This window comes from Nuphar pumila, chromosome 9 (assembly GCF_984573655.1).
Source record: "Nuphar pumila chromosome 9, dmNupPumi1.hap1.1, whole genome shotgun sequence".
NCBI lineage: Eukaryota > Viridiplantae > Streptophyta > Magnoliopsida > Nymphaeales > Nymphaeaceae > Nuphar > Nuphar pumila.
Window position 1 is genome coordinate 120,738,106 of NC_143257.1, and position 26,416 is coordinate 120,764,521.

General features: G+C 36.3%; 1 protein-coding gene across 1 annotated transcript; it reads left to right on the forward strand.

Annotated features, from left to right (window-relative positions):
* The first annotated feature begins 10,100 nt into the window (after positions 1-10,100).
* On the forward strand, positions 10,101-25,546 carry LOC149829116 (putative galacturonosyltransferase 6). Its single transcript, XM_090017286.1, has 9 exons — positions 10,101-10,484; positions 10,674-10,708; positions 10,829-10,870; positions 10,984-11,071; positions 11,143-11,210; positions 22,797-23,023; positions 23,133-23,490; positions 23,653-24,201; positions 24,857-25,546. Exons 1-9 carry the CDS (start codon positions 10,364-10,366, stop codon positions 25,130-25,132), a joined length of 1,764 nt encoding a protein of 587 aa, XP_089873412.1. The 5' UTR covers positions 10,101-10,363; the 3' UTR covers positions 25,133-25,546.
* Positions 25,547-26,416: the final 870 nt, after the last annotated feature.

The window sequence follows — 26,416 nt, forward strand, 5'->3', positions numbered from 1 at the left end:
ACGATGTCAGAAGTGTAATTGCTTTCACCCTAGACAATAATGTCTCTACTGCAAAAAGATGAAACACTATATCAAGGAGTGCTGTAATCGATGATATAAGGCATGTATCCAAGGGACAACAACAACAACAGTAGCCACAGGCATCCCAGAAGAAGGTGTCTGGTCGAGTTTATGCTACCACCGCAGAGCAGTTGAAAAAAGGCAACTTGGTGCAAGGTACGTGCTAATCTCAGGACGGGTGACTCACTCTTTTATATCGATAAACTTTGCTAAATAATTAAGGATACCTACTGAGTCATTGAAACATGAATTAGTCATGTATAACCCTCTCGATTTTCATAAGGTATACATAAATTATATGTTGAATGTGGATATAAAATTGGGAGAACACAATTTACCCGCTAATCTAGTCTTACTCGATATGATTGAGTATGACATCATATAGGGTATGGACTGGCTTTATGAGCATTATACTAGGGTTCTTTATAGAAAAGGGAAGGTCATCTTATCTTGACTTGGTATGTCGGAGGTCAAATTCAAACTCTCAAGACTTGTCCTTAAACACTGAGTGATCTCTACACTCAAGGCTCAGAAGTACTTGTAAAGAGGTGACACTATATTCATATTCAGTGTGTTGATGGTGGAGTCCAAACCAGTGTTGATCGAGTATTTGGATATTGTTCGTGAGTTTCTTGACATGTTTTTGGAGGAGCTCCCAAGACTCCCTCTGCACAGTGAGGTGGAGTTTCAGATTGAGTTGGTGTCTTGAATATACCGATTTCCAATGCACCTTACCGCATGACATCAGCAAAGCTCGAGAAGCTAAAGAAGTAGCTACAAGAATTGATGAAGCAGGAATTTATGTGACCAAGTGTATCACCTTGGAGAGCATCGATGTTGTTCGTCAACAAGAAAGATGGATCCATAAGGTTATGCATCGAATACAAGATGCTTAACCGAGCTACTATTAAGAACAAATACCATTTGCCCCACATAAAAAGACATATTCGATCAGCTACAAAAAGTCAAGGTCTTTTTAAAGATTGACCTGAGATCCAAGTACCATCAACTTCAAATCAAGGATGATAAAGTTTCAAAGATGGTATTTCAGACGAAGTACAAACATTGAAAGTTTGTGGTAATACCTTTCAGACTCACTAATGTACTAACTGCTTTCATGGATCTGATGAATTGGGTGTTCCTACCATATCTGGATGTATTTATGATTGTTTTTATTGATGACATCTTGGTGTGCTCTGAGAATATAGTGGAACATTGAAACCATCTAAAGATTGTATTGGGACCCTTTGAGAGCATCAATTGTACATCAAATTCTCAAAATGTGAATTTTAGCTCAAAGAAGTCATGTTCTTAGGACATGTCATCTCGAATGATGGAGTCTCAGTGGACCTAACGAAGGTAAATAACTATCCCTATTAAAAATTATGATACAAAAAAAAATTTATTCCTTCACTTTAATAGATTCTGGTAAATGGATCTTAAATATTTTAATAGGTTGAAGCAGTAGTGAATTAGGCACAACCAAAGAATGTAAGTGAGATTAAGAGTTTTCTCGGCTTGACAAGTTATCACTAGTGATTTATACAGGACTTTTGACAGATCGTCATGCCTATGGCAAAGCTTCTAAGAAAGAGAGTTAAATTTGAATGGAATGAGAAATGTAAAGAAAGTTTTCAAAAGCTAAAGACAAAGCTCACGATAGCACATGTACTTGCCTTGCCATCCGGTAGTGGCGAATTTGTAGTGTATACAGATGCCTCGAATACAGTCCGAAGGTGTGTTCCGATGCAGCATGGCTAGGTTATTACTTACGTGTCATGATAGTTAAAGACTTATAAGCAAAATTATCCTAGTCATGACTTGGAATTGACAGCGGTAGTCTTTGCCTTGAAGATATAGAGACATTACATGTATGAAGAACAATTTGAAGTGCTTACGGATTATAAAAGGTTGAAATATATGTCCTTTCAAAAAAACTAAATATACGGCAAAGAAGGTGGCTAGAATTTATAAAGAATTATGAGTTTACTATTTCTTATCACCTAGGAAAGGCGAGCGCAGTGGCTGATGCCTTTATAAGTCTCAAGGCTGGGGGTACATTGGCCAATTTGGTAGGTATAAGTTGGAAATTACTAGAAGACTTTGTTGAGTTGAAGCCATTTTTCAGTAACCAAGGTGCTGTGAGATATTCTAGTTTGATAGCTTAACCAGAAATTCTAGAGAGGATAATTGTCGAACAAAAATAAACCCTCAGTATGAGAAACTGAAGGTGCTCACCCAAAATGTGAATACTTTTTTCTGACTCAAAGAGGATAAAAGCATGTGGATGCATGAGCAATTTTGGGTGCCTAATGACCCTAAGTTGAGGAAAGAATTATTAGATGACTCGTATAAAAGTAAGTACACCATTTACTCAGGTAGTAGGAAGATGTTTAAGGACATACAGTATGGGTACTGGTAGAATGGCATAACACGGGAAGTCACTGGGTAAGCTGATTTTGGATTAATTATTTAGTGATTAAAAAGTTCATTTATATTACCATATATGTCTCAAGATGCTTGACTTATCAATAAATCAAGATCGAGCATTAGAGACCCGGTGAAACCATGCAGCGGAGCAGATAGAAATCCCACAGTGTAAGTTAGAGGACATCATTATGAACTTTATGGTGGGATTACTTCGAACCTGCAAACACCATGATGCTATTTGGGTTGTGGTTGACGGGCATACCAAATCGACTTAGTTTTTGCCTATTCAGAAGGGACAAGCCTTGAAAAGTTTGGTGGATTTATACATCAAAGAGATCGTGTGACTACACGGAGTTCCTACCTCTATCATATCTGCTTAAAACCCATGTTTTATCTCTCAGTTTTGGGGTCAGTTGCAGAAAGCCTTGAGCACATAACTGAAGTTTAGCATAACTTTTCACCCCAAACTGACAGTCAACTGAAAAGGACAATACAAACTCTAGAATATATGTTGTGAGTATGCATGTTGGATTGAAAATGTGATCGGGATACACACGTGGTACTGGCTGAGTTCACATACAACAACGACTACCGCACGAGTATTGGGATATCTCTTTTTAAAGCTTTGTACGAACGACCTTGCAAATCACATGTATACTAGGATGAGGTTAGTGAGTGGACAGTGGAATCATTGATAGTACTCTTGTAACGCCCTGAAATCGTAACCCAAAAATTTAAGAAAACTTAAATTTTGTTTTTTTCTTTTAAACTCTAAACAGCAAAAAATGATATCTTTAATGCAAGGGTTGTAAGACTCTAGAGCATGTTACAAGTAAGAATAAAAAATGTAAAATAAAAAAACTACTAACAAATCGTTTATGAAAACCAAAATGATTTGCATTTCTAAAAGTAATTATTCACAAAATCCAGTAAGATAGATAACAAGGACAGAATTGCAAATTACACAAACACTTAGGATCAAAATAAAATAAAATCCTAAGTCTAGCCCTGGATCCTCAAGGTATTGGTTCTTGACGCCGCCCTTGCATCTCACCATCCATTGTCTTGCATGGTAATCACCTAAAATCCATTAAAATGGCCAGACTCATAAAACCTGGTAGGTATACACTAACCCCAGGTAATTACGTAATATTAAAATATATATTTTCATATAATATGTCATAATTCATCAAGGCATGATACAATTCTAATATAGTTTATCTAGGAATGATACAATTCATTGAATAGTTTAACAAAAATAATATAATATGTTTTAAAGTTATCAACTATGAAGAAAACATGCAACATTATTCAAAATATAATTGTGCATTATCAGGGCATATTTTCATTTCAAAACTATGTGAATAAGCAGATCACCTGTATACTAGGATAAGGTTGGTGAGTGGACAATGTGAATAACTGTGTACACGAGGAAATGGTCATCTTAAATAGTTGTGACATTTTGGGGTATACTATTCATTAGTTGTATTTTACCCAGGTATCGAACTAAGCAAGACCCAAAGCAAGTAGTCCTTGACCAGAACAAAACCCGCTATGATATATACATGACATAGGATGCATCTTGGACTAGCTGTAGTAGTTGAAAATGAATAAGTAACATAAGCAAATAAGCAAGCATGATATTATAGTTGCATATGATACACAGGTAAATGTATTATGCTTGAGATTTTGATGATTTTCATTAAATGAATTGGGCACCCTAATCACTATTTAGGTGTAGTGTGTTATATATCAATTGTGACACACAACCTGCATCATATAAAATTGTTTGTTGAGACATGCATGTTGTTATTATATATATGCATGCGCAGGTGTTCGGCTTGTGTATGAGCCTACAGTTCTGAGAAATCGTTGTTGTGCCTTATATGCATTGGGTTTTATTGTGTGTAACATGATATATAATTGTGTTATAAGACATCGAAAGGTATAAATGCACATAGATCACCCCAGGTTTGGGCTTTAGGTTGTAATAATGTTTTGAAGAGTTATGACCCGCACCAAGAAATAAACAAATTAATACATGTGCACGTAACTTGAGTTTCTAGATTCTAGTCATACCTGAAAGATGGTATATGTTACTGGATTCTCTAGGTTCTAGCTACACCTGAAAGATGGTATATATTACTAGATTCTCTAGGTTCTCGGTATACTTGGAAGACAATATATATTACCAGACTCATAATCTACCTTTGAGAGGGTATATGGTACAAACTCCATGGGATATTTTTGTTTTTGTGAGACCTAGGCATCTCACCCGATCTTCAGTTCTCGAAGTTAGGGGACAAGACTACCAATGTGTCCTAGGTGATCGATCTATGTCTTTTGCAGAAATCTCAAGATGCATCATATTCTAGTTTGTGCTTTGGGGGAGTACTCTCTCGGTAACAGACTGTCTCCTCAAGGTATCCATAGAGTTAGTCACATGGGTTATATAAAAAAAATTAATGTCATATAATAAACCCTCGTGTGGTCTCGACCTGCTACGATCTCTCAACCTATGCGTACCTATAGGAAAGGTTAATTAGAGAAAACTAAATAATTTCTTTTGTGCACTTAGATGCAATTTGGATATGTGAATGTTGTACTTTATTTCTGCAATATAACCTTTTTTTAAATTTAGAATTTGTCTACTAAGTGAATTAATGGTTTATTGCATGTCCTGTGTATGAATTGCATGTATCCATGACCAAAAATATTTATTGCATACTAGAAAGGTATATGTGATTTGTGTACCCTTAGCATGATGAACATACATATTGCTTATGTGTTACTTACTCAGACTGATTGTAGTTTGACCCTAATATTTAACATTTTTCAAATAAAGAATGATTAGCGTGGAGCAGATGCGGGCATCATTGCGGGTGGCACCATGAAACCATACATTTTTACTTATATCTTGTGGAACTCTATTTTAAATAATTTTCTTTATTGTTTAAGATTTTGCTTGGCATGTAATTGATTACAATGATGTTTAAAATATTTTGATTTATAGAATGAAAGTCGTTGTTAATTACCTATAACTTGTCTAGAATATTTATCTGAATTCTTATTTACTTCAGATGTTTTCTAAAAAAAAATTATTTTAGTTTTTTTTAGTTAAATATTTTGGGGTGTTACAAGTCCACACCCTGATCATCTTCTATTGTTAGTTCACAAGAGAAAAAGACAAAGAAGAAAATTTATGAACTAAGTCATCCTTTGTACTATGAAACACAGAGCTTGCTTGATACATATATAGAGAGGGGGCCGCATCCAATGTCAAAAGTCTGGGTGTCTGACATTTTTTACGAAAATATCCCTTTTATAAACTCAGAAAATTGTGCTCAAACACTCAACATGAAATATAAAAAAAGTTTTCCAAACTATAGCTAGCCTTTTCATAGTGTTCCATATCTAAGAAAGAATGTGTAGAAAAAGTTGAAACGTTTATGGTCTCAATCTTGTCTCTCATTCGGAAAACATCTAAAGAGGGTGAGAGTGGCTCAGTGATAAAGAAAAGTAACCCATTGGCTCACTCTGATGTTGTTGCGGATCTAAATGCCTAGATAGATAAGGTTGAAGATATGATCAATTGTGTTGGCAATGGCGAAATGAGGATAGAGGTACCTCACTAAGGGTTAGATAAGAAACCTAAGGTTGAGGTTAATATAGACCATCATTAGGAAGTAAATGTATCTCTAGGTCTTGTAGCTATATATATGTGTATGTGAAGCATGAATTATTATTTTCTCTTTGATTCATGTATATGTAAGACATGTTGTCAGGATAACTAGTCTGATTTTTGCAGTTCAATATCTAAAATCTTATATATGTGTGTGTGTGTGTGTGTGTGTGTGTGAACTATTGTTTTCTTGTTGATTCATATGTATGTGAAACATGTTAAGATATCCCACATGCACTAGTTTGATTCTTACAATTCAATATAATTGAATGATTCATTTGACTAATTATGAAAAAATTAATTATGATTACAGGATTCCCAGCCAAAAGATTCAAAAAATCAACATCCTATATACACTGATTCTACTAGTTTCAAGCACACCATCGGTTCGTAAGACTAGGAGAAGAAGCGAAGGAGTTGCTGCATGGAACACATTTTAGACAATTCTTTGATATTACACCATGGAACATCGATCACCCCCTCTTAGAGGTTGTTGTGTAGTTCTGGAATCCAGCAACCAAAACATTCTATTTCTGAGAATTTGAGATGACCATCACGTTGGAGGGCATAACACAAATCACTAAATTGAAGCACCATGGGGAGCTAGTGAGTGGACATCAGTGGGGAGATTTCAAGCAGTTGTGTGATTTTCATTTCAAAGAAAAGGAAGGTGCGTTCGATGGAGAAATGATTAAGTTGTCATGGTTGAGGAAACTTTTTGACCCCAAAAATAGGGAAGACCAAGAAGGAGAAACTACCATGTATTAGAGAGAAGAGCGATAGTAGGGCGGAGAAAGAAATGAGAACATTCTTGCTCTAGTTCTTTGGGACATACTTATTTATCGACATTGGTGGAAAGTCAATCCATGCATCATACATTCAGTTTTTACTAGACCTAGACTGCATCAATCAATATGCATAGAGAGCAGCCTTACTTGCACACCTATATGCAAGTTTGAGTAGCGCGATGATTAAAAGAAAAAATATGGTCAGGATGTTGGTGTTATTGAAAGTATTTATTTCTTCATTATACAGTAGGACTTATGATTTATACTCAAATATTATTTAACATTATTGATGTACTATACTGTGTATTAATCTTTTTGTTAACCCTTACAAGTTTGAATATGGGAGCATATATTCACTATAAGGCTTCCTCCAATGAGTGATTATCTCTGTGGATTTTCACAATTTGTAATATTTTGTCAATCACGCAGTGAAGAGATGACTAGTGGAAGATTGATGGGCCATCACATGGGACATGCTCAATTTATAAAATTATTGTGCAAGCCATGTAAGTTTTGTTGATAATTTTTTCTATGTTTTGAAACATAATGTGATATATGACTAACCATAAATTATTTGAGCTTCTGTAGGTAAAGTGGTCCCTCTATGAAGATGCGATGGTGAAGGAGAAGAATGTAGATGTGGTTGAGGAGGTGAAAAATATTGTGAGGATGAACATTTGGTTGCATAATATGAATGAAGTTGTATGCCAAATGGCCAACCAAGTCGTTTGTCTCCCTTGCACTATATACCAATTCTGTCTCGCTGCAAACAAAAGATTGGATGGAAGATCACCCTACTTTATTCCTCTCCAAAGTTGAAAAGTGATACAATAATGGTGAAACCATCAACTTATCATTTAAGGTACGTGTCACCAATGACGAGGATGTAGCTATTGTATCCCTGCAAGTTGTAGTCAATCCCTCCACAAAGAGGGCCATTGAGAAGGAGGAGGAAGTTGGGGCAAAGCAGTGAAATATTGATTTCATAACAGATACTCAGTTAGCTCTTGCACTAGATGAAATTTGAATGCTTACATATGAGAGAACTTTGTCAAGTATGTGCGATGTTTCAAAGTTTGAGATTATCACAAATTTCACACATAATTTTATGCGACCTTCGTGATGTCCATAAAAAAAAATTGAAACTCCTTTTAAGTGAGAGTTTATGTTACCTGAGGAGCAGAGTTATATGTCATGCGAACTTTGCCAATTTCACACAAACAAGGGTTAAAAAAGTTAAAATGAAGTTGGGTATTTATAATTTTGTACATGGAAAAATATCTAAAATGGTAGGGTTTTTAGAAACACGCATCAAATTACCTGTACAATACAATTATTTTTCATCATAAAAACATGATTAAAAGACCAATTTCTACTAAACTGAACATGTAAATCACATCAAAAAAGTCATAAAAAATAAATAACTAATTAATTAATTAATGTTGTTCCGTAGAGGGTTTGGAACCACAAGTAGCAAGGATTATCCATATAAAGTCAAGTTTCCCTCTCACATGTTTCCATGTCTTCTAGCTTCCAAAAGTAGGATTCAAAGCGAGGGCCCTCACTTAAATCCCACGTAATATGTGTTTAATTCCACCAAGTCACAATAAACTGGTGATGATGATTGCAATAACAACATTGAAGAGGCTTGACTTTTTTGCAACTAGCTGATTAAGTTGAGCGAGAAAAGAATATTAAACCACATGAAGTCATAAGAAACGGGCTACATACGAAGGAACATTATTCTTTGCATCTAATTGATGGCTTGGTTTAATAAGAAAAGAATAACTTTATCTAGTCTCAAGAAATTTATTTATTATTGCATTTTTATTTTTTAAGTAAAAGATGTTCCTTTATATTTTTAAACAGGGCACTAAAAGTCTCTCTCTCTCCCCCATGTGCTTCTGTTGGTGCTTGGTGGAATTAAACGCACGGCCCTCGGTTTGAATCACATTGGAAGCTCTGTCCAGCAAAGTTATCTAAAATCCGTTGGGTCAATTTAGTGAGATGACTGAGCCATGATAATATATATATATATATATATATATATATATATATATATTCACTAGAATGTGAAAACTATAAATATAAGCATTTTTCAACACTTTTTTTTTAAATCCAACCATGTGGATATGCTTGGCAAGGTGAATTAGATAAGAATCACCAGATAGTGTATTTTTGATGAAAAAATGTGATTTTTGAATGCTTGAATATTTATAAAGATTATGAGTAATTGATTTTAAAGCTTTAAAAAAATCTCATTTATACATCAAAATAGGATGATTCAAGAGGGGGTTCTTATAAAACCAAGCATGTAAATCACATCTGTATGGTTAAATTCAAGAGAAAAAAAAATCCATGAAAATAGGGGTTCACACGTCAGTTTTCATATTCCAGTTCTCATATTCTAGGGACTCTCTCTCTCTCTCTCTCTCTATATATATATATATATATATATATATATATATATATATATACACCAAAACTACCATGTGAATTGGACAAAAAATGGACGTGTCTCAAAACATACGAGTGTTGTTTTATATAGACATTTAGCGGCGATGGTGCTAAATCCTTTATTTTTTACGAATGTGTGTGCATCTGACGTAATGTCGAATATATATATATATATATATAAAGGTCACTAAAATATGAAAACTACCATGTGAATTGAGATTTTCATAGTTATGTTTGTTTGTTTCATAAGCAGGATCTTTTAATGATTGAAAATCAATATTTCAGAATTTTCATAAATATTGGAGCATAAAAACTCATGTTTTTTTTTATCAAAATTATAAGATTCAAAAGTCGATTTCTAACAAATTCACAAGCTCCATGATACCATAAAGGATCCAGTGCATTAGATTGGATCCAAGATCCGATCAGTTCTTAGCACGTGAGAAACACCGCCCCCTGGCACATGCGTACAGCAATTCCCCTTGGCTGGTTGCTCCTGGTGCAAAATACAAAGACTTGGGGATCCCTAATGAGTGGGGTTGCTTCCCCTAGAGCGATATACCATCCCACCATCATCAGCATCCCATCATCCCCCACCATCACCATCATCAGCATCCCATCATCCCCCACCATCACTATCATCATCATCCTCAGCATCGTCGTTGTGATGCTGTCTTTTGTGAACGTGAACGCCATGATCAAACCTAAGGCTCCCCATTTTCGCTAGTACGAGCAACCCATGAAAAGTCCCCCATCGAGTCTCTCTTCTTTTGATATTTTCTGCTTCTTCCCGAACCTATATTTCTGTTCCCTTTATCTCTCTTGGTTCCTCGGTCGATGGGTTTCTCTCTCTAGAGGTTAGAGAGAGAGAGAGAGAGATTTGGTTTCTTTCTGGTCTCTTGGTTGATGGGTTTCTCTCACTAGAGGGAGAGAGAGAGAGAGAGAGATGCATAAGAAGCAGGGGCTTAAGGGACCAAGGGTGATCATCGTCTTATTGCTATCCGTCTCTGTTTTGGCGCCCATATTCTTCTTATCTCACAGAATCAATCACTTCTCAAATTTGACGGGTAAATCTGGAAAACCCTTTTTCTTGTTTTCTTTCTTACATGTTTTTGAATGCGTTTTTTGAGGTACCCATTTGTTTTTTATTTTTCATGAGAATGGATGAGAGAAGGGGAAGAAAGAAAAGAAAAATGAGATTTCTTATTGTAACTTGTTGGTATCCTCTTAACTATGTCTCTTGTATCCGTCTCTAGTGCGCAAGGAATTTGTTGAAGAGTTCAACAATATTGTAAGTGTCAAAAGGCTTCAATCCTTCGTTGGTTTGTTTTGTTATTTTAATTTAAGAATGTAATGGATGGTTGGTTTTCTCCTCTATTCATGTTCTTTTTACGGGATTTGATTGGTACAGAGATTCACGACCAATTCACAGAGACTGAATGCAATCCAACTGGTAAATCAAGCCATCTTTGTTTGATTTTCTTTCCTGTATAAAATTGTTGGTGTAATAATTCTTTTCTCATTTGTTCCAATCTTGTGTTGATACGCACCTTTTGGTATTAACAGGAAGGGGTTGCGGATGTGAAAGAGCCAAAAAGAGTCATTTATAAAGAGGAGAACAGCTCCAATCGGTTTCCAGATAGAGGATTAAGCGGTTAGTTTGTTTTCTCTTGGTCAGCCTTCCCTTTCTTTTCTCTGTTTGGTTCTTGACTTTCATTTGAACAGAGTCTCGTGGTGGCAGTCATGGAGACAAAGATCTTCGCACAAACATTCCTGCCAATCCTGGAAAACAGGTGTGTGTATGTTTAATTGATGGTGTTTCATGATTTCTGATACTGTTTGTTGGTGTGCATTTCTGAAAGTGGAAGATGAAAAATTTTATTAGCTTGATTTGTTCGCTGTGCTATGTAGCTATTTACAAATTTTGAAAGAGATACTGCAGATGTTTATTTTATTTAGTTGCTGTAGAAATGGAAGTAAGTTTAACATGTGTTTTTATTTAATAATGAGTTAGCATTTCAAGAATCTATACACCTAAATTGCTGTGATATTTTAAACACTAGCTCTTCATGCTGTAATGAAACGGGAAAAATAATACAAGTAGATGCCTCTTATGGGCTTACAAGAACACGAGCATAAACAACAAATACCACTTATGGGTCAATACAGGAATACATGCACATAAGCCACCAAAGGGCAAAGAACACAAGTAAAAAATAAGGAATATATTAGAGAAAAATATGCTTGAGAAAGTGTAGCACTCCGAGGGGAATATGACCCCTTTATTAGGGATGACAGTGGACCGGGGGAAAACGGGGCCCTGCCCTGCCTCGCCCCGTTTGGACCGGGGATGGACGACGGGATGTTGGTTAAAATCAAAACCCGTGTGGGGATGGACTTACGGTTTTCTCCGCCCCGTCCCACCCCGTCCCGTCCTCGTCCCCGATCCCCATTAGTAAAATAACTAAAATACCTTTAGGGATGTCCATGGACCGGGGATAAACGGTGCCCCACCCCGCCTCACCCTGTTTAGACTGGGGATGGAGGACATGAAACAGGGATGGTGGTAAAAATCAAAACCCATGCGGGGATGGAGGGCAGAATTTTAAGATGGGGTGGGGGTGGAGACCTTGTCCCTCACCTCCGCCCCAGTCCACTACCATCCCTACCCTTTATATACAAGCTAGAGGGCTCATAGAGCCATTGGGAAGCTCCCAATGACTCTATGACATTTGTCTAAAATGCCCTCACTCAAATAATGAAAATACAAAAATAAAGAAATAAAAGAAATGTACAAAAAAAGACTATTGTGTCCCTAATGGGCACAGCCTATTACACAAGGTGAAATGACCAAAATATCCCTAATGGGTATTACCTATTACAACCATATAAAAAATATATATATACATATTTATATGTATATATATGTACATACACATATATATATATAAGTATATATAGCTAAATATATATACTTACATGTACAACACATGCCAGGATGAGTACCCATATAAGCTTTTGTTGTTTTTCTGTATTCTAACTTGAAATAAGCTCATTACAGGGCACATCTAAACCAGTAGTATTTTTCATATGCACTCTTTGGCAGTGTCCAGAAAATTGTCTTACACGGACTTTTCTTTTCAAAAGTGTCATGACCAAGATGCTTATGAACATATATATTGCAGGAGATTCTAAAAGAAAGAAGACAATATTGAAATTTGAATCTGAACAGACAGCTTAATATCTGTAAGAAGCTCACATCCCAAATGTAGTGATTGGTAATGCATATGTAATCTAATTCGTCCGTAAGGTCAGGATGGATTTTCCCTGATTTTCTAGTGTACGTTGGTGGGCTGCAAACCTTTAAAATGATATTTAGACGGGTATTTCTGGATGTAACTCTGAACCTTAAAAATGTGCGACGAGCATTTCTGGATCTGGCTCTCGGAAACTAACAATCATTTGATATCCTTAGCAAGTGATTCAATATTTGGTAGCATCGAGCTTGATTTCCCTGTGAATGAAACTCCTGCTTTTTTTTTTGGGGGGGGGGGGTCCACTTTAAAGATTTTCCACCATCACCACTGCCTTTGTTTATTCATTGTCTGTATGCAGATTGGTGAAATTCACCATTTTTTTTGTAGGGAATAGAATCTGCAAATTTTGATTTTATTGTTTTTTAAGCAACTAATTCTAGCTAGACCATCCACAGTGTCTTCAACCTGTCTTACATCATATGATAATTATCATGATTTTACTGTGAGGCCATTACAAAACATTTTTCAGGCACTAAACAATACCAGAGGTAAGATAACAACGATGTCACCTGGGTATGGGTGCGGGTCCGGGTGCGGGTACAGGTACGGAGGGCACGGCAATCCCCAAAAATGTGGGTACAGGGACACGGCTATACATATTAAATATCACATAAATACAAAATAAACTGAATATAATATAAATATATGCTATATCTAAAATATATATTATATACTAAAAATATAAAGTTATAAACTGAAAATATAATTATAAATTATAAATTGAATACAAACTTGTATGTATGGAGGGTAAAATGGCGTGTCCAGGTGTCGACGTGTGTCCACACGGGGACATGCATGTCAACACGGGTACGAAGGGCAAAATGGAGTTCCGTGTGACATAGGATAACAAACATAAACTTGGCAAAATAATCATGCTTTAATTTTCCTGTATAGATTTTTGCCATTTTGGTTTAGCATTCAGAATGAATATAAATGTAAAAATATATCTATATATATACACCATGCTTTTCTATAATGGTCATGCTTCAAAGTTGTTTGCATGGTCATGCTTCTTTATAACGGTCCCATTTTCTTTATGAAAAATGTAAAGCTTTGGCTATTGGGACTAACCATAGATCTTGATTTACTTTAAAGAATTTTTCAAAGATCATAAATTTTGTCTTGAAGGATGATAAAGGGAAAAAATTTATGTTAGATGAGTGTAGGTGCAGAAAATCTGTTTTCACAAGATGTCCCTACTCAAGCAATGTATGCAGCTGAATCAACACATGAAATCATCTTAAAGGAAATTGTTTAAGGTCCAAGCACCATTTACTCTTAGTGTCTTATCCCGGTTAGCAGATGCTCATGAGATAAGCATGTCAAGTGGCTATGGAAGAGCGAAAAGTGTCGAAAGGTCTTATAATTGTGCTTCTTTTGATTAATGAAGAGGCAGAGATCTTAGAGGGAAACCTATTCAATCCACACTGTTCGGAGGGAGATAGAGTCTGTGAAGATGCGAGTTTTAGCTTTCATCATGTGATAGTCGAGAACAGTGTTATATCAGCACGGTTATCTATTTATGAAGATTTACATTTATCAGAAGTTTCTAAAATGAAAAAAATTAAAAAGACAGAAGATTTTGCTCCAAATTCGGAGCCTAGGTAAAAAACCATACCATCTGGGAAAGAGAGTATTTTGCCACCATTCAGTTAAATTCCACGTGATTTGAAAGTAGAGGTCTTGGAAGCAAACAGTGTTTGAGTAATAGAATTTAAACCTTTAGATAGTGAATATTAGACATACACAGTCATGATACATCTCATATGTAACGTATGTCCATGTGTGTGGTCTTCCCTCTGCCCTATTTTATATGGTTCTTATGTTATAACAAGCGTATCTATATTGTGTCCCATAATTATGTCTGTCTAAGTGAGATAGATGACCAGAGTCTTTAGTGGACATAAATGTCACTTCATTTTTTCACCCACAACAGTTATCAGCTACAATGGTGGCTCTATGTATTAATTCTTACCACTGTAATTAAATGATTTTATAAAGCCACATTTTTACATGTATTATGCGTAATGTATATTCTCTATAAATTTACTAAAATTCACTCCTGAATGACTATTGATTTAAAGATCTACCACGGTTTTTCAGAACTTTTTACTGGTTTAAAAAATTCCGTTAATTGTTGATGTCTCTCTCTATATATATATATATATATATATATATTTGTGTGTGTGTGTATGCTCCTAGCAAAACTTTGCCAAATGAAAAGTACAAGGCATAGTTTAATCTTTTCTTGCATTCAGTCTTGATGTTAAATCCATGTGGATTGTTGAGACTTGAAAGTAGCATGAATAAGTCCCTTGTCTCTTAAAATTTCTTTGAACCATTATACATATGTTTTGTTTTTATGAACATAGCTGCGTTTAGTATGATGTTGGACTTTGGATTCTGCCTTTACTTACCTTCAAGCAAGAATCATCAGCTGTCTTATATTTCCAATCAAGATGTGCATGCTTCTGCAATTATGTGCATGTCTTCATGCATCCCTGCATTCGTCATAAAATTGCCTGGTCTTAGTTGTCTCTGTGAGATTTGTGGGAGTTGCTGTCTTGGGGTGTGTGCCCTGCAATAACGTGAAAAGAGGAGGTGCAGCAATGGGTCGTTCCTCTTGACTGCTGTGAGGATACGACCTAGAGAACTTTATATTAAAAATATTGAGGGTACGAAAATACCCTTACACTCCCCCTAGATAACACACTTATAATACAAACATAAGATATCTTTAACACTCTCCCTTAAGCTGTGCATGGGTTAAAACCATGGACAATTTGTTTTTAAGCATCCAATGGCAAGACAAAGCTAATGGCTTGGTAAAATTATCCGCAAGTTGATGCTCCCCAAAAATGAATAAGGGCTGAACCTCTTTGTCTTCAACTCTTTTTCGAACAAAAGTGTTGATTCAATTCAACATGCATCATCTTTCCATGTTGAACAGGATTGGTAGCAATGGCTATAGCACTACAATTATCACAATATATTAGTAATTGATCTATCGTTTGTTTCAAAGCAGTAAGGAGATGTTTAATCCATAGAATTTCTGTTGTCACTGCTGCCATTGCCCAATACTCAGCCTCAATACTTGATCTGACCACAGTCCTTTGTCTTTTGCTAGACCAAGAAGTTTTTCCCAAAAACACACCGTAACCAGTCATCAATCTCTTCTAGTTGATGCATCACCTGCCCAATCTGCATTTGAGTATGCTACCACTACTAAATTCATTTGAGGAGAGATATTTAAGGGCTTGGAATACACAAGGCATCACTAATAATACCTTTTATATATATATAAGAATTCTTTTAACGACATCCATGTGACTACATTTGGGAGAATGCATAAATTGAGATACCTGATTGACCACATAAGCAAGATCTAGATGCGTAAAAGTAAGATACTGAAGTGCACCCATGACATTCCATCTCATTGGGCTTTGTTCGCTTATGGAAGGTGTGATTGCTTGTGTTAAGGATATGTTGGATCCAGGACAGAATCTGCACCCACCTGTATTAGGCAATCCATATCCAAATCAAATAAAAGATACCCAACCGTCCAAGACTTCTTTCAAGACTTCTTCGTTAAGGAAAAACAATAATTTGAATAAGGCTCCTAGAGATATGAATCTGAAAGAGAGAGGAAAGACCAACTACCTTCAGTCTCCCACAGATCCAAAACTAATCTTATGAAGACTCCTAGTGAGAAGAGGCACCTTGGAGAGATAGGTTCTATCTTGAGATAACTCGAACATTGTATTCTACATTGGACTCTAATGAAATGAGTCCCAAAACGTGTACACCAATTCATTATACAAGGAACCTCTCATCTCTCAAATAAATAGAAAGAGATGGAGAGAAAAAAACATTGAGCCGTGGACGTAAACTCATCTTGAGTCGAACCACGTAAAACTCAGAGTCTTGTGTGTTTGCATGAATTCGTTTAGCTTGCAATGTAAATTGCGCTTTTATTATCGCAACACATATTCGAAATATTGGAGATTATTACATTCATATCTCTGAGAAGGTTCCTTAGCTACACGAGCTTCATGGTTGTTGTAGTCATTGCACGATAATCAGTTTCATTAGAGGATAATGAGACTTTCTGTTGTTGCTTGCATCTTTATAAAATTAAAGAAACTCCTAAAAATACACAAATACCAGTTGTTGAGATTCTATCATTAGGGTTTTCTCCTTAATTTGCATCAGTATAAGCAATTAAATCTAAAGAGAAGAATGAAGATAAGAAAAGCCCTTTAGTTACGGAGTCCTTAATGTATCTGGCAATTCTTAAAACTACACTCATGTACACGGTTGTTGGGGCATGTTGAAATTGACTTGTTGTATGAACATGAGCTATATCTGGTTTGGTGATAGACAAGTAGATAAGAGATCCAATCAGTTGTCTATGAGGTGTAGGATCTTCAAGCAATGTTTCATCTTGCTTCAGTTTTGAATTGACAACTTCAGGAGTCCAACTTTTTGTCATCTAAATACCTGGCAACATCAATATCAACAGGAAGTTTCATTTGTTACAAGATATACCCTTTGGGTGAGTAGGCAACTTCAATACCTAGAAAATATCTTTAAAAGCCCATATCAGACATATCAAAATTTTTCTTTAAAATAATTTTGATTTCGTCAACTCCCTTTTTGTCATTTCCTTTGATTAGCATATTATCTACTTACAACAGTAGAATAACAATATTAGTACTTGTATTTTTGACAAAAAGAGCAGTGTCAGTATAACAAGAACGATAACTCAAGCTGATCATAATAACATTGAATCTATCATACTAAGCCTTAGGGGCTTGTTTAACTCCATACAAAGCTTTTTTTAGTTTAAGATTTTTTTCTCTATTAATGTCAAAACCCGGTGGAGGATCCATGTAAACTTCTTCATTAAGTCCTCTATTGAGAAAGTCATTTTTGACATCTAACTGGTAAATTGGTTACTTTGGGATGAAGGCAACGACTATTAGGGTTCTTTCACTAGTCATTCTTGCTACCGGCACAAGAGTTTTCTCATAATCAATCTCATATTCTTTAGTGTACCCTTTAGCAACTAACCTAACTTTGTATCTTTTAATAGAACTATCACTTTTAGTTTTGACCTTAAATACCCATCTACGTCTTATGATTTTTTTTTCCAATGGTAGGCTAACTATTCCCTAAGTATTGGCCTTACGAAGGGCATGTAGTTCTATGTTCATGGCTTCAATCCAATGATGATAGTTTTTAGCTTTATTGTAATGTGATGGTTCATGATAAGAGTGGAGTGCCATTAAACAAGCTCTATAGCTTGGAGATAAGGAGTCATATGACAAACCTATTTGGTGGATTGGAGACTCGGTTGAATCTCTTAAGGGTTGTCTTCTATGGGTAGACTTTGTGAATACTTTTCATAAGCACAAGGTTGATCGCTTTGCTTATGTTGGATATAGACATGCATATCATTAGAGGAATTTTCAACCACATTATCATTATTATGAGATAAATCTAAATTATCATCAACATGATGATGTCCATTAACATTATTATCTAAGGAGTTATCACAAACAAAATTATCATCATGATTTATCTCACAATCATTTGATTTATAGGAACCATGTTCTTCTTTTGGCAAAAGGTCAAACAAGAAACTATAGTCTACTTCCTCCTTGTTATCTTTTTTATCAGAACCATTTTCACTTTCCAAGAAAGTTACATCTTTATAAACATATAGTTTATTACTTTTAAGCTATGTCACAGGGATTCGGCTAGCAGGGTGCCGCACCCGCGTCGACGCGACTTGACGCGGATGCGGGTGCGGCACCGGGTGCGATCAACCTGATCCTGGGTGCGTTGACTGCACCCAGGATCATCTCGGTCCATTTTTTTTTTTATTTTTTTTTTAAAATTTGCCCTGTGAAATGGGCTGCGGAAATTTAAAAAAAAAATTCTACTGACAACTGCTGCTGCTCTTGTTTTATAAAGGGGCACTTTTAAAACCATCCAGATCCTTCTTTTTCATAAAGGATTTTCTCTCTCCATAATAAATGATAATGATGGTGATAGCCTTGCTGGCTATTAGTATTCATTGTTCTCCTGACGAGATGTAGCCTTGTGTAGAATAAAAACTATTAGTATCTCGGTGCTCCAGCTGTAGCCTTGTGTAGACCTCTCTTTTTCACATGTCAAATCCAATAAATTTCTTTTAGCTGTCATCTCTGTGCAACTGCATATAAAATGAAATTCGAAAAATCCTATGGCGTGGCAGTGGAGTCGTAGGCCTCATGAAGACTCTCTCTCCAACAAACCACATCAAACCTTGCGCTTATATTTTTTTTCGTGAAAACCATGGAGTTTCAGACATGATTGAATCATGACAATCAGCAGAACGCAGCAGGCTGGGATTGCCAATCCTTTCATTTCATCAATTTTGTCCCGTTGCCTCAAAGTAACACAACAAGCAGAACGTGGGTAACGAGTCTTCAAACAAACACACACACCAGCAAAAAAAATTGGACTCCCGACCCGCTCCGGGGGAACCCCCGGACCCCTTATATATATATATATATATATATATATATATATATATATATATATATATATATATATATATATATATATATATATATATATATATATTTACATTTTTGCCCCTGCCGCACCCCCGCACCCGGTTTTTTTGGAAGTGCCGAATCCCCGCACCCGCACCCGCACCCATGTGACATAGCTTTTAAGATAAAAACACCTATACCTTTTTTTAGTTTCACTGTACCTAAAAAAACACATTCAAAGGCGTTTGGATACAATTTGTCATTTTTATGAGTAAGAACAAAACATTTGCAACCAAAAATTTGTAATTACTTGAAAGCGGGAGTAATATTAAATGATTTTTTGAATAGAAAAATATTTTGCAAAGTGGACGAAGGTATTCTATTTATTAAATAAATTGAAGTCAAGACAACTTTGGCCAAAAAAAATTAGGAATATCTTTAGAAATAGGTAGTGTTCTAGCGGTTTCTATGATATGTCTATGCTTTCTTTTCGCGAACCCATTTTATTGAGGAGTCCTAGGACAAGATCTTTGATGACAAATTTTATTTTGTTTTAAATAATTTTAAAAATCTTTTGACATATATTCTCCACTCAAGTCGTACCTAAAAAAACACATTCAAAGGCGTTTGGATACAATTTGTCATTTTTATGAGTAAGAACAAAACATTTGCAACCAAAAATTTGTAATTACTTGAAAGCGGGAGTAATATTAAATAATTTTTTGAATAGAAAAATATTTTGCAAAGTGGACGAAGGTATTCTATTTATTAAATAAATTGAAGTCAAGACAACTTTGGCCAAAAAAAAATTAGGAATATCTTTAGAAATAGGTAGTGTTCTAGCGGTTTCTATGATATGTCTATGCTTTCTTTTCGCGAACCCATTTTATTGAGGAGTCCTAGGACAAGATCTTTGATGACAAATTTTATTTTGTTTTAAATAATTTTAAAAATCTTTTGACATATTCTCCACTCAAGTCGTACCTAAATATAAAAATATTTCTTTGAAATTGATTTTTAGTAACCATGTGAATTTTTTAAAACATGAGAAAACATCTGATTTGAAGTTAAGGAAGTAAACCCATACATATCTAGTGAAGTCATCAATAAATATAACATAATATGTTTAGCCACCTTTTGACATGATCGGGGATATGCCACATACATCCGAATGCACTAAATCAAAAGGTTTTTTTGAAATAAAGGTTCTATTTGAAAAATAAATTGATTTTTTTTCCAAGAATGCAATCTTTGCAAACAATTTTTATTCAAAAAATTTTCCGCAGAAAGGAAATGATACATCTTAGATAAGCTTGGATGTTCAAGTCTTTTATGCCAAGTTACAATATTTTTATCTTAGAAATGATTTGAATAGAAAAAATAAAAAAATCATGAAGTAGAGATCTCCTTTCCTATACCCTTGCCCAACCGAAGATGTTGCACAATGCAACCTTTAGATGAAAAGGAGATTTCACATCCATGGTTGAAAATTTATGGAAAAAATTTTCAATTTAAGAACAACTCTAATTTTTGGAACAAAGAATTTTTTAAAGTCTAAAGTTCTAATACAGTTGATTTTTAAAGATGTCTCATCGGCGGTTGAAACACAAGGTAATTTTGAGTTAGTGCATACATCGGGAAAAACTTTTTCATGCAGAGTCATGTGAAAGGAAGCCCCCAAGTCAAGAATCCAAGAGCACATCCATGAAAGAGATATAAAGCAATAGCGGTACCCGAACTTGAAGAAAATGTCTTGAGGAATTGTTAGAGTGCCTCTGTTAGTTGACTAATAAAATTTTTAAGATCTCCTCTATTTATCTCTTTATTCTTCTTGGATTCTTCAATGGAGGCCACCTTTTTGTTGAGTTTTGAACATGCCGGTTTGATATACCCTGATTCATTACAATAATGGCAAATGATTTTTTGTGATCCTCCGTTATAGTTTTGCTTCCTAAAATGTGGAGGCTTGTAGGTTCTCATATTGTTACCTGGCCTAGCCACAGCCAATACTTCATCTCCTCTTTTAGTAGTCATTTCAAGACGAGTTTTCTCTTGGCATATTTCGGCAAGAGACTCTTCAAAAGGCATAGTGGATAATTTATGAAGAAGGGAAGACTTCACTTATTCGAACTTTGGGCGTAGACCATATAAAAATTGAAAAATGTGTTCTTTTTCATTTGTTCATGCCTAACTTCCACATCCGCAATGACTACCCACTTAGGTTCAAAAAGTGTCAACTCATTTCAAAGAGGGGGCAAGGCACTAAAATAGTTTCGGACACTCATGACCCCTTGTTTAGTGCTTCTAATATTTTCTTGTAAGGTCTTTTTGGGTATAGATACCCTTTATAAAGAATCAAGCCACATTTGTCTTTCTAAATTTGGCAATGTTGACACATATCTTAATGTCGACATTGTTCATGAACCAAGCTAAAATGTTAGCATGGTTACTTTCTCATTCCTCTACCTTGATTTGATAATCATAAATGGTCTTAGTTCGATCTTTTCCTTCAAAAGTTTTTTCTATGCCTTCTTCAAGTTTTGTGAGTTTTAGAAGAGGCTCGGGAGTGGTGCTCATCACGTACCCCCATAACTTCTTCCCTTTGAGGTGGTTCTCCTTAGTGGCGGACCACATCATATAATTGGCCCCATTGAGCTTGAAGGAGAGTTCAATCTTTGATTTATGCTCCATGATGAACAAGAGGAGAAAGAAGAAGTGAGTGGTAGAGAGAGAGAGAGGAGGATGAACACAAACTCTTCAATCACGAGCACACGTTCTCTTGATCACCACGATCAAAACGTTCTGAGGTCCAAGAACTCAAGAAGCTCTGATACCATGTAATAAAACAAGCGGAAATGCAAAAACAATGTGCCTAAATCACAAATACAAGTCCACTTAAGGGGCAATACAAAGAAAATAAGAAAATGATTACAATATCACACAATAAGCAAAGAAAATAAGAAAACAACCAGAAATAGATGATCTTGAATAGAGGAAAGATTATGGAAGAAATAAGAAAAATAAAGGAAAGCGATAAAAAAAGAAGAAACTATAGGAGACAAGAATAGAGGATAGGAAGAAATAAATAGATATATAAGATATATGGAAGAAACAAGAAATAGAAAAGAATACTTATCAGCAGCTGGGTTTGATGAGAAGCTTATTCTCATCCCGCTCTGATACCATGTGAGATTTGAGGGAGTTGCTGTCTTGGGGTACGTGCCCTACAATAATGTGAAGATGGAAAGAAAGGAGGTGCAACAATGGGTTGTTCTTCTTGACTGCTGTGAGGAGATGCCCTAGAGAACTTTATATTAAAATATATTGAGGGTACGAAAATACCCTTTAACAAATAACAATCTCAACAATGACCCAATAAGATAATTGACCAAACTGCCCCTGATAACACACTCACAATACAAACATGATATGTCCATAACAGTCTCATCATTTCTATCTCCAGATTGTAGTTCATGGGCTACATTTGGTCATATTAAACATTTCTTTTTATTTGCAGAATCAGTCTAACTGGCACCTTGGAACCAGAAGACAAGGCCCTGTTTCCAGGCAACCGACTGATGAGAAAGTGAGATTGATGATGGACCAGCTTATCAGAGCCAAGGCATACTTGAACTTTTCTCCACCAGGTAGTAACTCTCATTTGGCTAAAGAATTAAGACTGCGGATACGAGAGGTTGAAAGGGTAGTCGGTGCAGCTACAAAGGATTCAGATCTCCCCAAGAGGTAATGATGCAATATCTACTGTTGCCACATGTGATCGCATTTATCTATCAGTTAAATAAGTTGAAATAAGGAAACTAATTGTATCTTGCTCCATGTTGGAATTCCACAGTGCAACAAAGCGCATAAGAGCCATGGATGCTACCTTATTAAAAGCTGGTGAAATGTATCATGACTGCCCAATTATGGCAACTAAGCTCCGAGCCATGGCATATAACAGTGAAGAACAAGTCCGTGCACATATGAAACAGACTTCATATCTCATGAAGCTTGCAGCTGGCACTCTCCCTAAGGGGCTTCACTGCCTGTCAATGCAGCTTACGACCAACTACTTTGTGTTGCATCCTGATGAACAGAAGTTTCCCAACAAACAGAAATTGTATCTGCCTGATCTTTATCACTATGCTGTGTTCTCAGACAACGTTCTTGCTTGTGCAGTGGTTGTCAATTCCACCATCTCCACTTCAACAGTAATGACATCGAGAATGAAATTGTTACAGCTTGCACAGGGCACCAGATCATATGCATGACACAATGCACACAATTCTAACTGATTGATGGGAAACAAGTTACATTGTGCATCTTCAAAAATATTTTAATCAGTGCTAATATTGGATAATTTGCTATTTCAGAATCCAGAAAAGATAGTCTTCCATGTGGTGACTGATGCAATGAACTATCCAGCCATGGTGATGTGGTTCCATGCAAATCCACCAGGCCAGAGTACTATCGATGTTTTGAGCATGGATGATCTCAATTGGCTGCCAACAAGTGCCCGTTCGCTGTTGCAACGCCTGGAAGCAGAGCACTCAAGCTCCTTGGTTTACAGGAACAGGAACCCAAAATATGCAGCTCCACTGAACCACCTTCGTTTTTTCTTACCAGACTTATTTCCAAAACTAGAGAGGATCGTTCTCCTTGACCATGATGTGGTAGTGCAGAGAGATTTGAGCAGTTTATGGAGCTTTGACATGCATGGGAAAGTGATTGGAGTTGTGGAAACATGTGGTGATAGTGAATCACCACGCCAGTTTGGCATGTTCCTCAACTTCTCCGATCCATTGGTGGTGGGTGAATTCACTACCAATGCATGTTCATGGGCATTTGGTATGAACATCGTTGACCTGCTGGAGTGGAGACACCGTAACTTGACAGCAGTGTATCGTAAATGGCAAGAATTGGTAAGAAAGGCATATCTTGAGCTATTTGATTCTCATGTCTGGTCATGAGAGCAGGTGACCTTTTCTTGAACCAATGTGTGTAGGATCCATCAGGTTCATTGTCCAATGCAAATGGGTGAAACTGGGTTGGATGTGAGCTCAACCATTGTTTGATCAGTATCTGATTCACTCTTAGCAGCTCAGGACCTGGATCTAAAACAGACTCAGATCTAGTTGGATATTTGCCTGGTATATTACTAAACCCAACAAGATTGGGTCTAAAGCGGGTAAAAACTTTTTAAATGGAAAAATGAGGACCGAGTCTGATCCTGATAATGTGAATCACTCTGGTGCAGATGTGACTCTGGATCAGAAAAATTGAGCTCAATTTGCCCCTCAAAGGTGCAAACTGACTCTATTCATTGGTCCATATCTGCTCAGGTATCTGACCTGCTCTCAACCCTACATTGCATTAGGGCAACTTGAATTGTTGTGGGGAGTTAATGTTCCTCCACATAGGAACTGGTGAGAGAGCCTAACTGCAAGTTCATGACAATGGATATGTTGGTTTTCTTTCTTTTAATCCTTTTCATAATGGCAGTGTTTGTGAATGACAATGGATAGGTTGGTTTTCTTTCTTTCTTTTCTCTCTTTTAACCATGCTTCAATGTTGCAGAGTCAGAGAAGGCAGTTATGGAAGCTGGGAAGCTTGCCTCTAGGACTTGCCACTTTCTATAATTTGACTGCAGTGCTAGATCAAAGGTGGCATGTGCTTGGCCTTGGCTATGATTCAAGCAAGAGTAGAGAAGAGATTAAACAAGCAGCCGTGATTCACTATGATGGAAACTTGAAACCATGGCTTGAGATCAGCATACCCAAGTATAGAGGGTACTGGTCCAAGTTTCTTAACTATGATCATCCCTACTTACAACAGTGCAACATCCATCAATAGCTTCATTCATCTTCCCCATGATCACGGGGCACTGTTATGAGAGTTGCAAGAGCAGAGACTCTAGTTTGCTTGGGTATGATCATGCTTACTGTTGGACACCACAGTATGCTCAGCATATGGTTTGCAATTTACAGGGTGATGCTTAAAAGGAGAAACTGGGATCTGTGGTGTTTGGTTATTCATTCACAATTTTTCCCTCTGCCATTGCAGGTGAAATTTTCTGTCAACCAATTCTGTGATTCTTTTCTTTTCAATTTTCCTGAGATTTTGGTTATGATTCTCATAAGCAATGTGAACTTCACTAATAAGTGGAAGAGCTCAGTGGTTGTGTACAGCTGCTTTTTTCATACTGTTAACTGACAGTTATGCTTTTCCTTATTGTACAATTGAGTGATGAGGTTTATATGCTTGCTATTCTGGCTAGATGAATTAGGAAGAATGACCAAGTTGGCTCTTAATAATGGTCAATTAAAGGCAGGACCCTGTGCCCATTCCTCAATACTTTTGAGCTAGGGCTGGGAAACGAAATGAGCCGCTTGTACCTCAGCGTGTGTTTGGCTTGTAAAAAGCTTGTTTGAACTCGCAAAATAGGCTTGTCAGGCTGAACACAAACAAGTTTTCAGTTTGGTTAGGCTTAGTTAACTAATAAATATATTTTATATATATTTTTTTACCATAGAATATAGATGGTTTTTTATTTTTATGATGAGTAACCATCACCAAGAACCAGGTTACTTAATGGGCCTGCTCCCCTGCAAGGTAAACCCCGGGTGGGGTCACCAACACCGAGGCCCTTATGGAGCCCACCAGTTAAAGGCACCTGCACACTAGGTGGGAGTCGAACCTGGGATGAAGGGTCAGCACCTTCTCCCTAGGCCCGTAGCCATTCTGGAGAACCGAGCAGGTGTTATAGAATGTAGATGGTTTAAGTGATTGGCTTATAAGCAAGAAGTTTAAAGTACAAATCTTATTGGTTACGGCTTTGAGACTTTTGAGACTACTTTATTTTGTAGATGAGGCTGTTTGAGTTGGCTTCTTTTTGTAAGCCTCTTTCAAAAGCTCATCCCTTAATTTAAGGTTAGATGGGATTAAATTCTATTTTTCATCCCGATACTATCGTCTACTTTGAGATTAAAAGATGTATCATCTTGTGGAGTCATCACTTTTAATTTTACATATTGAGGGTCTGTCCTCTGTAACTTAGACTGATCAATTGAATCCTTCTTTGTTTTGCCATGAATGGTTTTCAGTTGACAAAACCTTTCACGAGTCTCTAACTTTTTA